Source organism: Ahaetulla prasina, chromosome 2 (assembly GCF_028640845.1).
Source record: "Ahaetulla prasina isolate Xishuangbanna chromosome 2, ASM2864084v1, whole genome shotgun sequence".
In the NCBI taxonomy this organism is placed as follows: domain Eukaryota; kingdom Metazoa; phylum Chordata; class Lepidosauria; order Squamata; family Colubridae; genus Ahaetulla; species Ahaetulla prasina.
The window spans coordinates 236,726,207-236,742,406 of record NC_080540.1 but is presented as its reverse complement, the minus strand read 5'-3'; the positions used below and the strand labels follow the sequence as shown (position 1 = coordinate 236,742,406).

The 16,200-nt window shown below is 38.4% G+C and overlaps 1 protein-coding gene across 1 annotated transcript in view; it reads right to left on the bottom strand.

The window, feature by feature from the left end:
* The window catches only part of LOC131190712 (BDNF/NT-3 growth factors receptor), a 98,616-nt gene that overhangs the window by 3,185 nt on the left and 79,231 nt on the right, over positions 1–16,200 (bottom strand). The window contains exon 6 of the mRNA XM_058168068.1: positions 1,119–1,277. Within this exon, the coding sequence (XP_058024051.1) occupies positions 1,119–1,277 (159 nt within the window). The remainder of the gene's footprint in view (positions 1–1,118; positions 1,278–16,200) is intronic.

Sequence of the window (16,200 nt, the reverse complement as noted above, 5' to 3'; positions counted from 1 at the left end):
CACAGTTATAGTTGATTGGTTGGAGAGTGCTGGCTCCTACATGAGGCAATTGGCACTGTGATTGGTTGCTTGGTTTGAAGGGGGGATTTCCCTTTTCCCCCGCCTTTTTCTTCTGTGTGCTCTGTGATCTACCTCATGATGCTCCTGTTTGCCTGACTATCTTATTTACAGTAAGTATAGCTGTTAAACATATTTATTTATATAAAACTACACGTTCATGTCAGCGTCTCTGACTTCATTTGGACACCTGCTGCACAATTCCCTGACAGGATGCTGGCACTACTGCCACAGCACAACCTACTCTTGGCTGAACAACTTGGAGGTTGCTGTCAATCCCTTCCTCATCCGTGCAATCTCTGATTTAAAATTAATGGAGTAAAAATATTTCCAAATTTTCTTGCAGTGAAACCCTTGAAGATATCCCGTGGAAACTAGATTGGTTTCGTTATATCGTTATATTTTCATCCCATTTTGACAAAGATGAAGCAGCTGCCAACATTTTGATATTTCCTCATTTTAGCCTATGAACAAATGGTGTTTCAAGGAAAGTTTCAAAGGAGATTGAATCAAGGTGGTTTCTTCTCAGTTTGCAAAATCAAATTAAATCTCTTCAAACCTCCAGTATGAACTGCGTTTTGATTGACTTTATATAGGGCTTTTGGACTGGCACTGATGGCTGGCACTGACCTTTTTTAAGGTTCCAATATAGCTTAGGGATGCGGTGGCTCAGTGGCTAAGACCCTGAGCTTGTCAATCAAAAGGTCGGCAGTTCAGCGGTTCGAATCCCTAGTGCCGCGTAATGGGGTGAGCTCCCGTTATTTGTCCCAGCTTCTGCCAACCTAGCAGTTTGAAAGCATTTTAAAAAATGCAAGTAGAAAAATAGGGACCACCTTTGGTGGGAAGGTAACAGTGTTCCATGAGCCTTTGGCATTTAGTCATGCCGGCCATATGACCACAGAGATGTCTTTGGACAGCGCTGGCTCTTTAGCCTTGACATGAAGTTGAGCATCGCCCCCTAGAGTTGTGAATGACTAGCACATATCTGCGAGGGGAACCTTTACCTTTACTTTTTATAGCTTAGTAATACAGAATGGTAACGTAGAACAATATCCACATACCTCATTGTTTGAGAGCTGATACCACGGTTGTTTGCCATAGGTAAAGATTTCCCAGAGAACAACGCCAAGGCTCCAGACATCACTTTCCGTGGTGAACTTTCTATACATGATGCTTTCAGGTGGCATCCAACGAATAGGTAACATAGTATGGCCACCAACCTGGTGAAAAAGAAAGAAGCTTAAGAGTCTGGGGGAATAATGAAATACCCAAAGTGACATGATATTTTATTATTTGGATTTGACATACTATGTGCAATGATTACAAGTTCAACTAGAGTTATCAAGCATTTTCTTCCAGCTGTGTGCACCATATTACTATATTTAGAGAATTCTGCTGCTGTACTAGAACTGATCTCCATGTGGAAAATACCATGGGGGAAATTTAAAAGACTCAAAAAGTATTTTCTGTCACAAGTTACTATTGATTTCTGACCTCCCTCTGCCCCTCCCCCCAAAAAAGAAGAGTCAGCTGCCTTTCTTGTTTTATGTTCTCCAGGGAACATGAGGAAAATTGATATTTTTCAAATAATCCCTTTTTCCTACCAGAATACATGGAATACAATAAATAACTAAAGTGGCCATTGCATTTGCCTAAATGTCAGATTTTGGCAGGAAGCTGGGTAATTAGGAACCTGTTTTCTTTTTTCTAGGCCTGAATACGTGACTGTCTTGTCGCAATTCTAGACCACAATAAAACTCCTATCTTGACCTCAAAAAACTTCTGAAACAGCCACAGCAGTACATACTAGTCGAGTGGAGGGAGAGGGGAGGGGGAGGGGAAGGAAGAGAGAGAGAGAGAGATTTCCAAATCTCAGTCTGAATCTATATACTTTCGAGTTTGGTCTGGCTGTTTCATTAATGAATAAGTGGATATTTTAGGCAAACACACATTTTATTTATGGCTTGCTTTCTCACATTTAGTTGTTCTAGATTATAACAATTACATAACCCTATAGTGTAAGTGAGTCAGTTTAGTGTAGCAATGAAGGCATCAGACTAGAAACTAAGAGACTGAGAGTTCTAGCCCTGCCTTGGGCATAAAGACAGGTGGGTGACCTTGGGCCAGTCACTCTCTCTCAGCCATAAGAAGCAGGCAATGGCAAACCACTTCCAAGAACCTCCACTTCTAAACAATCTTGCCATGAAAACTGTCGGGAATTACCCAGGAGTCAACTTAGACTCAAAGGCACCATAAACAAATAAACAAAGAATATTACAAGAGCAAAAAATAGATTCAAGCTAAATGTCAACCGCTTCAATCTTGATTGCAGAAAATATGACTTCTGTAACAGAGTTGTTAATGCTTGGAACACACTACCTGACTCTGTGGTCTCTTCTCAAAATCCCCAAAGCTTTAACCAAAAACTGTCTACTGTTGACCTCACCCCATTCCTAAGAGGGCTATAAGGGGCGTGCATAAGAGCACAAAAGTGCCTACCGTTCCTGTCCTATTGTTCCCTTCATTATATCAAATTAATATAGTTGATGCATATTTTTTTTACATATATATATATATATATATATATATATATATATATATATATATATATATATATTCTTCAAGATATGTTGTTTTATCTATGACAAGTGTTTGTGTATACTGTTGTGACAAAAAGAAATTTAAAAAAAAGTCAAAGGATTGTTCAGCTTCTCAAGAAGCTAGAAAGCCAATTGTCAGTGATTGTATAATTCTGGATTTCCTGAACTAAGCAGCATCATATACATGCATGCATATATCATAAACAAAGTAAGTTACTGAGTTACAGTGCTCAGCATCCAACATCTCATAAATGGGCTTCCATCATTTGCTGCTACTGTATTTGTAATAGCTTTGTAAGCCTTTCTATTAGCCTTTACTTTACACATCTGGGATCTATGTGTGAAGCACTCCTGGTGTTCTCTGTTACTCTAGAGATTTGTTTTGGCTTCTAGAGCACATTACAAGCTGCTTATCATGGGCTGTCAGAGCCAGGATGTGTAAAAAAAATCCCTTAACCGAATCAATATGATCTATGGCTACATATGAAAAGGAGAGCATTAATAATGTATTGTCAGCATGCATACCAGACATAAACACAGATTTCATTTCTGACCTTTGCTCTAAGAAGAGCTGGGATGGCAAACAGCTTTTTCATTTACTTGGTGGTTGCATTCACTTTATTAGAAAGTTTTTTTTTTTAAAAAATTAAACTCGCAGAAATATGTGGTTGCACACAAGGAGCATAGGGCAAGTGTCATTAGAACATTATTAGTTGTTAGAGGCTTGGGGCTCATTAAATATTCAGTGGCTTTTAAATCTGTTCATCATGTTGCATCTATAGTTGCAAACCCATTCAATGGGTTTTATGGCACACTCTTTAAAAAATTAATGAAAATGGCCACTGTAAAACATATTTTTTTCTTTTATTGAAATTTCTCTAGGATTTATGTTTTTCCCCTGCCATAAGAAATGTAAAAGCCTACAAGTCAGTGAAGCAATATTCCTTCTTATTAGCCTGTTATATTAGATAATGTAGCTCAATAACAGAAATAAATGTAAAAACATCACATGACTGTTAAGATTATATACACCTAATAAGGGGTGGGATGGCGAGAAAAAAATAATCATATTAAAAATATTTAATAACAATAGCACTTAGACTTATATACTGCTTTATAGTGCTTTACAGCCGTCTCTAAATGGTCTACAGAGTCAGCATATTGCCCCCAACAATCTGGGTCCTCATTTTACTCACCTTGGTAGGATGGAAGGCTGAGTCAACCTTGAGCCTGGTGAGATTTGAACCGCCAAATTGCAGGCAGCCGGCAATCAGCAGAAGTAGCCTGCAGTACTGCACTTAAACCACTGCACCACTGCCTCTCAAAATGATTAATTAAGCAACTTAGCCAACTTAATATCAGAATTGTTTTTATTTCTGTAACTTTCATTCCTGTAAAATGACTTGCTGAAGATGAACCTTCTATTTTTATGGCAAAGCAAAAATTAAGAGCTCCCCGAGTCTAAAACCTAATTGGAAATTATAAACCTTGCGCAATTCTTATGCTTTCATCCCTAGCTGGCTTACATCTCAAGTCTAGATGTTGTGACTTTTCACAAAGATTGTGGCTAACTATATACTAAAATATGGATTTGGTTAGGCCCATCTCATCAAGGGCTTGCAGAGGAATTAACGGTAGAAAGAAACATAGGGGAGATGCTGGCGTAACAATCACCTGCCTCACTCAGTTGGCAAGAAAACTGAAAAGGAGCAATAGGGACTGGCCTGTCCCAAAGTGCTTTTTTCCAAAATGTAATTGGACTGAACTGAAGAAGCTTCTTGGATGAGAAATGAAGTATTTTCAAAGAAAAACACCAAGAAAGTCCAGTTGACCTCTGGAAAAATGCACCTCTGGGGCAACCATGACCTGGATGAGTGGGAATCTTCATAGACAGGAATTGAACTGTTCATTCCCCCACACACACACACACACATACACAGACAAGCAAAAGCCAATGGTGGGAGCTCTGGTTGGGATAGCAAGAGTAGACAGGATCATACCACTGCAATCATTGCACTGTTCCTTCCTTCCACCTGTTGTGTCTGCGGGTCCCGAGCCGGGCTTCCTGGCAGAGAGTGACTCAGAGAGTGAGGGGGAAGAGCCGACAGGACTTCCCTCTGCAGAAGCTTCCTCTCTGGCTCTGCTCCAGATTCCAGAGGCAGGTGGAGGAGGAGGAGCTGACACGGCCTCTTTCCCCTGACCCCTCCTTCCACCTGGCAACGCCCCAAGAGCCAGCTGAGGAGGATCAATTGTGGCTAGATGCAAGGCAGCAACGCCGAGTGAAGCGTGTGCAGCAAAACAAAGGAAGGGGCCAGCCCAGGGAGTGCTGAGTCACGGAGCCACACCCCACAGGGTATAAAAGTGGGTGGAGCTGCCTTTGGGCTCCGTGACGGACAAAAACTGACTTTTGGAAACTTTGGCTGCTTTATTGCGAGACTCAGGAATTGGCTTTTCGGACTTCTGTTTACTTCTGAACTCTGGGTTGCTCCAGCAACAGACCGCAGTAGCAATGAAGAGATAAGGAGGACTTGGCAGGCAATTGCAGGTTCGTTGCCAGAGCTGATATCTGTAGCAAGAATAAATTGCTGGCAAATACAGTCAGCTCTTGTGTCTTCTGGGGGGTGGTTGAGGGGGGGGCAGAACACCACCATTCTCATGCTAATCGGTGGGACTCCTACACTCCTTAAACACACATCTTTCAGCCTGTTGTAAGGCACACTCATATTGCAAAAAAAAAAAAAGGCTACCTGTTTATAATATAAACCCCTTTCCCCTGCTTACTATTTCATTCATGCTCACTTTAGGGCCACAGTGAGAATAAACACTGCCTGCTTTTGTGGAGTGCATAAGAAAGACAGCAAGGAGAGCGCTGCTGCATACTAATTGACACATTTTAATGACTGCCTTCTCTTACTCCCTCTTTGCCCACCCCCTTCTCTAAATTGCTGCTTTCAAGCATGTGCGACTCGCAACCATGGAAACCAAGTCTCTAAATGCACAAAACCCACCACATCAACCTTTGGAGCACACTGCTGGTGAATTTCCAAAAGATACAATAGATGGGGAGATGGCCACGAGGAGAGTGATTGCCTTTACAGGCCTGGCGCTCTAATCCTGACAGATTTATTTTCTAGAGGATAAAAGCTTGCACATGCATTCTACTAATAAACACTATTTAGCACTGAATGTAGTATGTAGCATCCTAGCAACCATGCTTGTACACCAATAAATTACAATACAACCCCCCCATCAGAGTTCAAACGCGGCAGCTAACTTGCCTTCTGTTCCTATACCATGGTAGCAAAATCCCTTTTCCTCTCCCTTTTCCTTCTTTTTTTTTTTATCTTTTTGAGTCGGTCTTGAAATGACATCAAACTCCAGGTGCAGACATGACAAAACATTGATATCCCAGTAACGCTACTTGTGGAACTTCTACCTGGTACTTTTGGTATTGAATGCTAGCATGAAGTATCCAGGGCTTATTTTAATTCATTGATAGCTTATATTCTGATGTTTTAAAGGTCAGGTTACTTAAAAGTACTCCCTATACTTTCATTTACCTCTCTTTTTCTGTATGTGGCAGTTTCCTTATAAAAGGAGCTTCTCTGAAGTCATAAAATCACAGAATTAGAAGGGCTCTTGGAAGTACATCCTCCTGCTCAGTATAGGATCTGAAGCTATTATGTTTGACCGATAGACCAAAATTGTCAAAGTTTATCAGTGAAAAGTAAATATATATTTAATCCAACAGTTAAACATAACATGTGTGCACAGTCAGTGCAATATTATTTTTATAAATCTGTTTCATCTTTGAAAACATTTCTTCAAGAAACCAAAATCCAGTTCCCAAAGATATTTAAGTGTCTTTCCCACCATTGTCTCTTGCTCTTTTTCTTGACTTCCTCCACAGTTTCCTGTTCTCTTTGAGAGACATTTTTAGAACCTGTTTTTAGAACCTGTTTTTAGAACCTGTTTTTAGAACCTGTAAGTGAATCCTTCTTCTGTTCCAACATAACTTTCACCGGTAACTAAATTCTGCCTCAGTATTTCACATCTTTGTAAAATATGATCAAGCTTTGTGAGTATATATTTGATGCCAGGAAAGGGAGGTATTGACAGCCTTTATATACATTATAATGTTAAGGGAACCTGTTGACTATATAGGCTATTTAATCAGAGTTAATTATTAATCATTAATAAATTGGCTGCTCGTCTGCATTTTCCTTCCTTCCTTTCTACTTACAGTAGATATGTTACCACAGATTTATACAAAGAAATGGGAAATAAAAAGATGCTCCAGATAGGTCGTAGCAGCAAAATCAAGAGATTTTTAGAGATGTTCCTAGGTTAATGGAAGCTTTCCTTCCTTCCTTCCTTCCTTCCTTCCTTCCTTCCTTCCTTCCCTCCCTCCCTCCCTCCCTCCCTCCTATTTATATGTGGTATATATGTGCTAAAGAGAGAGGAAATTAAAATCTGTTGATATGAACCAGAGATTCATAGAGCAAGGCAGAACTTTGAACCTTAATCCAATATGCTGCTTAATTCAGAAAATTCAAAATTATAGAATTACCAGCAAATGTCTTTTTAGCATCTTCTTGAAAAACCTGTCAATTCTTTGACTACAGGGTTATGTAATTGCTATAATTGAGGAAGGAAGGAAGGAAGGAAGGAAGGAAGGAAGGAAGGAAGGAAGGAAGGAAGGAAGGAAGGAAGGAAGGAAGGAAGGCAAATGTCCTCCATAACAGAGAGAGTACATGATTCAAGTTCAGGTGTAAACTTTAATTTTATCTACGAGGAAACAGTATATCTGTTATCTAAAAGTTTAACAAAACTGGATCATTCACCCCCACCCACCACCAACACAAATGGGTGAGATTCCTTAAAGATCTTGGAACCAGCCTTTGACAATGTGGGTAGGGAAGGAAACATTTTTTAAAAAGGGAGAAAAAATCCACAGTGAAGCATGTTGTTTCCGTAGAGAAGGCAATGACAAAATAATGTTCTGGAAAACCTGGGCAAACTGTAATGAGCAAGAGCAAGCCTGGAAAAGTTTTCACTTCAGTGGAATCTCATATTATAGCTCCTCAGGGATAAGTCAACTTTAATCTTTAAATAACTTTCCTCTTAATAACTGTAATTTAACCTGCTCATACTCAGCAGTCTTCAGATTCCTTTAAGGCTCTGGGATGCTGCTTCACAGAAGGCAAGGAGCATCTCTATGTAATTAAAATTACATCTGCAGAATAACTGTTCATTGAGCTTTCAAATCTTGGTGCCAAAAACAAGGTTTATAATTGTGAGGGCAGCCCCTTGAAATCCATGAGACTGGAAAATAAATCTCACAGTATACAGTAATAATAAAATTACAGCCCCCACAACTGCCCCGAGAATTAAGAGGGGTCACATCTAGGATTCTCTTTTTCCTTGTTGGTCTTGCACTATGCTACATTTTCTTTTTCCTTCACTCAGATAGAGAATGACTATCTGTGTGTATCTATTTGCTTATATTTATATCGTGTGTGCATGTATCTCTCTTTCTCTCCCCTCTCCCTCTCCCTCTCCCTCCCTCCTTCTCTCTCTCTCTCTCTTTCTCTCTCTTATGCTGTAATCCCACAGCATAAGAAGGTGAGCATTTGGCTGAAATCAGAACAACAAACCTTCTGTTATCTGCCTGTATAATACTTAATATGAGGGCTACCAACAAATGTAAAATGAGCTCCTTAATCCTTGAGCAGCTGATTGATGGTACTTCACATCACCAGGATTTCTACCTCCCAACCTCTCATAAATCATTGAAATCAAGCTCTATTTATGATATACCAATCAAAACACACTGAGTATTGTCCTATCTATGTGCCTGAAAGTTTACTGCTTAAAGGGAATACTATAAGGTTCCAGCCAACCAACAAAACAGCAATAGCAATAGCATTTAGACTTATATAACACTTCACAATGTTTTATAGCCCTTTCTAAGCAGTTTACAGAGTCAGCATATTGCGCCCAAGAATCTGGCTCCTCATTTTACTGACCTCAGAAGGTTGGAAGGCTGAGTCAACCTTAAACTAGGTGAGATTCAAACTGCCAATATGAAGAATGCCTGTCCTCTGAGCTACTAAGCGTGAAGAAACAGAAATATAAAGTAAATAAAATAATTAGTCCTTCAAATGCTTCCATAGTTTTCCTTTACTTTTCTGGTCATTTTTTAAAAAATTCTAAGATGTTGCTGTGAGAGCACGCAATGCAGAGAAAATTAGATTGTAAAAAATATTAACTACTCCACTGAACTCTTCTCTCAAAATGTCCATTCAGTGTGGCACCAATTCATGATTGCATTAAAAGATTCTTGGGACTTGTGAGAATGACATGATGGTTACATGCTACCTATTTGCCAACTAAATGTTTTATCTAATCATTATGACCACAGTTGCGTATAAACAGAAGTGGAGAAGAAGGAATAAAGTTCTAATCAATGTACATGCAAAGAGAAAGCTCTTGCAACAGAGCATGGAGGGGGAAATCCTCACTGTATCTATTGTGTAATCACTGATAGATCCCGGCAACATGAAGCTCGAAAGAGACATGTATTATCACAGTCTCTGATAGGAAAATGGACTCATAACATAGGCTGCCAAACAACAGTTTTCTAAAATATTAGAATTTAAAGGAAAACTAGGCTCAGAATGACATACTGTAGCTGCAATTTCCAATTGACTGAAGAAGAATAAGAAAAAAAAAATCAATTCAACTTCTCAAAAAGAAAAGAATACATGAATCTTCGATCAATCCTAACATCAATCAATCTCAGAACACCAGTCTGGAACTACCTTGAAAATTCCTTCTTGCTTTCATAGCCATTTTTATTTACAGATTTAATATATACTCAACATTTGATATATATGATTAGATGGATGGATGGATAGATGGATGGATGGATGGATGGATGGATGGATAGATAGATAGATAGATAGATAGATAGATAGATAGATAGATAGATGATCGATAGAAAGATAGATAGATAGATGATAGATAGATGATAGATAGAAAGATTAGATAGATGATAGATTGATAGACAGACAGATAGAAAGATAGATAGATGATAGATAGATAGAAAGATAGATAGATAGAAAGATAGATAGGTAGATAGAAAGATAGATAGATGATAGATAGAAAGATAGATAGATAGATGATAGATAGATAGATAGAAAGATAGATAGATGACAGATAGATAGATAGATAGATAGATAGATAGATAGATAGATAGATAGATAGATAGATAGATAGATAGATAGAGATAGATGATAGATAGAAAGATAGATAGATGATAGATAGATAGATGGCAGAAAGATAGATGATAGATAGATAGATAGATAGATAGATAGATAGATAGATAGAAAGATAAATAGAAAGATAGATAGATAGATAGATGACAGATAGATGATAGATAGAAAGAGAGATAGATAGATGATAGATCGATGATAGATAGAAAGATAGATAAATGGAAAGATAGATAAATGGAAAGATAGATCGATAAATAGAAAGATAGATAGATGATAGATAGAAAGATAGATAGACAGAAAGATGATAGATAGATGGTAGATAGATAGATAAATAGAAAGATAGATAGGTAGATAGAAAGATAGATAGATGATAGATAGAAAGATAGATAGATAGATGATAGAGAGAGAGAGAGAGAGAGAGAGAGAGAGAGATGACAGATAGATGATAGATAGATAGATAGATAGATAGATAGATAGATAGATAGATAGATAGATGATAGAAATATAGAATTCTGTGTTCATATTATCTCACAGTTCTCTTCATCTTGTTTACTTCCTCATTCACAGGGTGATCTTAGGGATGGGACCACATTTTACGTGTCAGTGTATGCATAATTTAGGGAGGCTTCAGAACTTTGAAACCTTTAGCAATATATGGATTTGTAGTGGAGCCAGGTGAAGAGAAAACTGCTCCTTCAAGAGGATGTATCTGAGAAGGCTAATATGAGTTTTATGAGTTGAGATCAAAAGGAAGTTGCCCATTTGTCTTCTCCAAAGACCCTCCCAAATTGCTAATGTAGTATAATTTTAAATATGTAATACAGAAGGAGTAATATATTCATTAAGCATCATTCCATGCATTTAAAAAAATCTCTGCCTCACTCTCATTTTGGACTGCAGCAACTGTAGCGTACAAAAATAAAATAAGGCTATCTCAAAGGTGCTTTTTTCAAAAAGCAACTGGACTCTCCCCTCCCCTCCTCTGAAAATGTTTCACTTCTCATTGAAGTTTCTTCAGTTCTGGACGAGAAGAGAAACATTTTCAAAGGAGCAAAAAAAGCCCAAAAAAAGTCCAGTTACCTTTTGAAAAAAGCACCTTTGGGACAACCATGAACTGGTGATGGAGAAGCTCCATAGATATTACAACAAGTAAGGCCCTTGTCCACGGGTCCAGCTAGTTTTGCAGGAAGTAAAGTTACATATACAGGGTAGATGGAGAAAGATGCTGACTCATTCCCTAGATCTTCTTTGCCAGCTCAAAATGGTTTCCTTAACATACAGTGTTTTCACTGTAGTTCCTCCTTCAAAATAGGCATTCAGAAGATTAGAGTAGGGTAGCTTGGATCTGAGATGGAAAATGGGAAAAGGAAGCCCTTCAAAATCAAATTATCTTTGCCCTTATTCTCTACTACAAAATACCATAAGATTCCCAGATATACCCATCTGGACACCATTCTCTTTCTCTTAAAACTGACTGTCATATTGGATCAAACATTTTCCAAACAAACTCTTTAAAAAGATGCCCCCAGATGTGGTCTTCAAATGTTTTTTTTATTCGTGCAAAGGCGGCATCTGCTTCCCTGTCATATTTTAAGGAGACCTCTGAATATCATTTGGGGGACTTTATTGCTGTGATGTGGTAGAAAATCCATTTTTAAAAATTAGCTAGTTTCCTGTTATACATCTTTACATCACTCAGTGGTTTTCTTTCCTGCCCCTGCCTCTTCAGCTAGAAAACTCTGCCCTAAGAGTAATTAAGAAAATGGGGGCACATAAACAATCCTTCTTGGGGATTACCTGAGGTTTAAGCATCAGATTAAGCAAAGTCTGAAGTGTATCTCCTTATTGGCTTTTTAGAAAAGGTTCAAGATGGATCTCATCCAGGAAGTATGGGTTGCTAATTGTGGTGCTGAGTCACTTTATAAAGTTGAGTTTTCTTTTGCTGATTTTATTTGTTTTGCGTTTCACTAATGTGGTGTTTGGGGATTAAAGGGAAGGGTGTTTTATATATGTATTTTATGTTTTTGACTTTGATAAAGCATCTTGAATCAATCTGATTGGGCACTACGTAAATAATTGTCAATTAATAATGATACTTGTCTTAAGAAATGTATCTTTCCTAATCAGTTTTAATTCAGGACAATTACCATAAATCAGCTGAAACTATCAGAATTCCTTCTTTGAAAACCCAAATGTTTTCAGAATGCAGAAAACAGGAAAGGAAATGTGTACTCAGTACTGAGTATATTGAAAACATACACTGAATACTGAAAATGTATATTAATAATCTTGACAAAAATAAAGGCAACAACATTTGCAAAAGAAATGGAAAAAGAGAGTTTTAATTTTTTTAATGAAAAAAAGTAAAAAAAAAAAGATTGGCTGAGGTTCCTGTTTTAAATCTCAATGCAAAACAAGCTTTCTAACATGAAAAATCTCTTCCTTCATATGAGAAGTGGCAAGCAACTTCATTTAAGTTGCTTCATCCTACATGATTATGTACCATATATATAGTATATATATGTAGATCTTTACTCGCACAAGCACGAAGCCGAAAGCACCAGCCTGAAGATGATGAGTGAGACCTCATCGAAATGTCGCCAAGATACTCTCAACCTTACATGGGAGAAGACCCGAATATGCCAAGACCTACGTACCTATACCCGTGAAAACCTACGAAAACACACACACACACAGACACACACACACGTTTGGGTCTGGTGTCATTCCTCGTGTTAAGACCCACACTCACGAGGTCCACACAGGATGTCACCACCGCACATCCACCCAGAAAGCAGACCCAAACCCACACTGATCATGAAGCATGACCAAGGACCAGAAGCCAGACTGCAGCTGCAACATTAGCCATTTCAAACCCCTCCAATCCATACATGCAGCAGACTGACACCCACTATGAAGATGTAGCACGACCACAAAGCCAAACAACAGCTATGCAGCTCACCAGCTCAAATTCCCCTGCAACACAGACTAAATTGAGCACAACCAAGCCCCCACCCAAACAGGACACACCCCCAGCCAATCAGAGCACAAAAAAACCCCAGCCAATCAGAGCACAGCCAAGCTCCCACCCAATCAGTTCAAACCCCCACTAGCAGTTAAAAGGAAGAAACAGCTGCGATCACACATTGCTCCCAGAAGCACGAAGCTGAAGCCTGAAGATGACGAATGAGACTTCAAACGTCGCCAAGACACTTCCAATTTTACACGGAGAAAACCTGAACAACCAAAGACCTACATACAAACACCGTGAAAACCTCAGAAAATATATATATATATATATAATCAGTTCAAACCCCACTAGCAGTTAAAAGGAAGAAACAGCTGCGATCACACATTGCTCCCAGAAGCACGAAGCTGAAGCCTGAAGATGACGAATGAGACTTCGTCGAAACGTCGCCAAGACACTTCCAATTTTACACGGGAGAAAACCCGAACAACCAAAGACCTATATACAAACACCCGTGAAAACCTCAGAAAACAAATATATATATAGGATATGGACTTGTGGACAAATATATATATATATATGGACTTGAATTGTGAATGAGATGATTCTCAGGAATCTACCAAATGCTCTTCCCCATCATATATATTTTGCGTATATATTCTCTGAAAAAGAAACAGAATATCATTATGCAATGGAAAATCGAAAGAAAAGCATCTTTTTGATCTGATCCAGCATTTGATTCACACAAGCAGCATATATGTTTTCTGTATTCAGATATTTTCTCCTACTTTTCAAAGCAAAAGGCCTTCAAAAGAATTTGCATTCAATATAAAGAACGAGCATTATTTAAAAACAGGAATTCTGTAACCGAGACAGTTAATGGGATTCCCCAAATAGAAAAATCTTCAGCATGTATATGTGCAAATTATGAGTGAATTTAACAATTGCAAAGTCACTAGTGAGGCCTTGTCAAATTGGAGATATTTGTTTGTTTGTTTAATTAATTAATTAATTAAATGTATATGCTACCTATTTCACGATGAAGCAAGTTTGGGTAGCTTAGAACATCATAAAATAAGAATATAAAACAATTTGACCACTAAAAACATTAAGAAAACATGCAGCATTAAAAGTTAAAACATTAAAATTAACAACAAACTAGATAAAAAGAGCCAATGTTTAAACAAGATGGGGGTAGGATCACTATGTCTCTTGTGCCAATCTTACAATTTAGCATTCATAAAATACATCACAATATTCATACAACATAGCTATTGCCGGGCAAGAACTACTGTAATTTAAACTGTAGTTTGGTTCAAGAATTTAATCTCAGTAGCACATAAAAGGTAAATCTGTTGATAGCACTATGATACCTTACTCCACATTAATTATTTCCTACAAACAAATAATACACATTAATGCATCAACTGTTACAATCAGAAACATACAATATTCTATATCTCTTTCCTGTCAAATTCTACCTTGTTCAAAATACTTCAGTGTAACCTTTGACTCTGAATCTTATATCTTACAAAAACAAGCCAAACACATAACAGCAATACAGTCCCAGACTGTGAATAGCAATACAGTCCCAGACTGCGAATATTCACAGTCTGGGACTGTATTCACAGTCAACAATTATTATTCTATTGTTGTTGTTGTTAACAATAACAACAACAACAATAATATTGGCAAATTACTTCTGTAATTCTGTCAGAAAACATTATTGCCATCAAAAGGAGCCTATCTTGATTTAATGGTTTCTTTACAGTCAGACACAAGAAACCAGAAATAGGTAAAAGGTAAAGGTAAAGGCAGTGGTGGGATTCAAATAATTTAACAATCGGTTCTCTGCCCTAATGATTTCTTCCAACAACCAGTTTGCCAAACTGCTCAGAAAGTTAACAACTGGTTTTCCCGAAGGGGTGCGAACTGGCTGAATCCCACCACTGGGTAAAGGTTACCCTCACATATATGTGCTAGTTGTTCCTGACTCTAAGGGGTGGTGCTCATTTCCATTTCAAAGCTGAAGAGCCTGCGCTGTCCAAAGATGTCTCTGTGGTCATGTGGCCGGCATGACTAAATGCCAAAGGCTCATGGAATGCTGTTACCTTCCCACCAAAGGTGGTCCCTATTTTTCTACTTGCATTTTTTACATGCTTTCGAACTGCTAGGTTGGCAGAAGCTGGGACAAGTAACAGGAGCTCACCCCATTACACAGCACTAGAGATTCAAACTGGTGAACTGCCGACCTTTTGATCTACAAGCTGAGCATCTTAGCCACTGAGCCACCGCATCGCTTCAGAGTTCAAAGCACTAAAAGTTTATTTCATGCTACCTATACACAAGAATCTGATCTACTAACAATCAAGCCAAATTGGTGCTAGATAAGGGTCAACTCAATTCATGGGGGACTCAACTTAGGTCTCTTGTGGGAACATAAGAATGTAACAACTCCAAACTGCCCTTGGGTTCTGCCTGGTCATCTACTACATTTACCTTAGTTAACAACATATATCATTAATTGTATCACATCATCTTAATTATATCTCATTTTTCTCCACATTCTTCCCTATGACAATTAGGAACAGATAGTGATGTTTCAGGATCCAGAGGGTCACGCATGCCAATCAGTAGTGCTATAGACTCAAGTAAATAAGTAAATGACAATTCTACGCTGATGGAACCAAATAGCTTTTAAGAATTCCATGCAAGGGTCCATTTCATCTTCATTCATGTTTTCTAGTATTGTAAAATGCATTCTGCTAAAATTGGTTCGAATACTTAGCTGGACCAATCAGGACCTGATCCAACTGAGAAGATTTTTTTTCCCTCACCTCCCCCATTTATTTGCTACCAGAGACATCCACACAATCTGGCAAATAATTTTTGATTCACAAATCGTTTTTATGTAGGCTTACTCTGGGGCAAATGAATTAAGAATTGCATATTTTAAAAATCCCATTGAAAGGAGGCTAAAAATAAAGCCAGCTGCTGTGATCATTTTGGCACCCACTTGTAGCCCTGAAAAACACATTCATCATCCTCCAGATCTCAGTGTGACGCAATGGACAGCCCTGGCAGTGATGTAGCAGCCGAGCTGAAAAGCAAACGTGGGGAAGAAGCTAATTTCATCCGAGCACCAGTTGCCAAAATAGCATCTAATAAAATGCCTTCAACTGTGATAGTTCAATACAAACACCCACAAGCACTCCTGGCAAGCATCTTGGCTGTCACCAGCTCACTCTCACTTTTCCTGTGGAAGACCTCAACACAACTCGCCCACACAGGTATACAG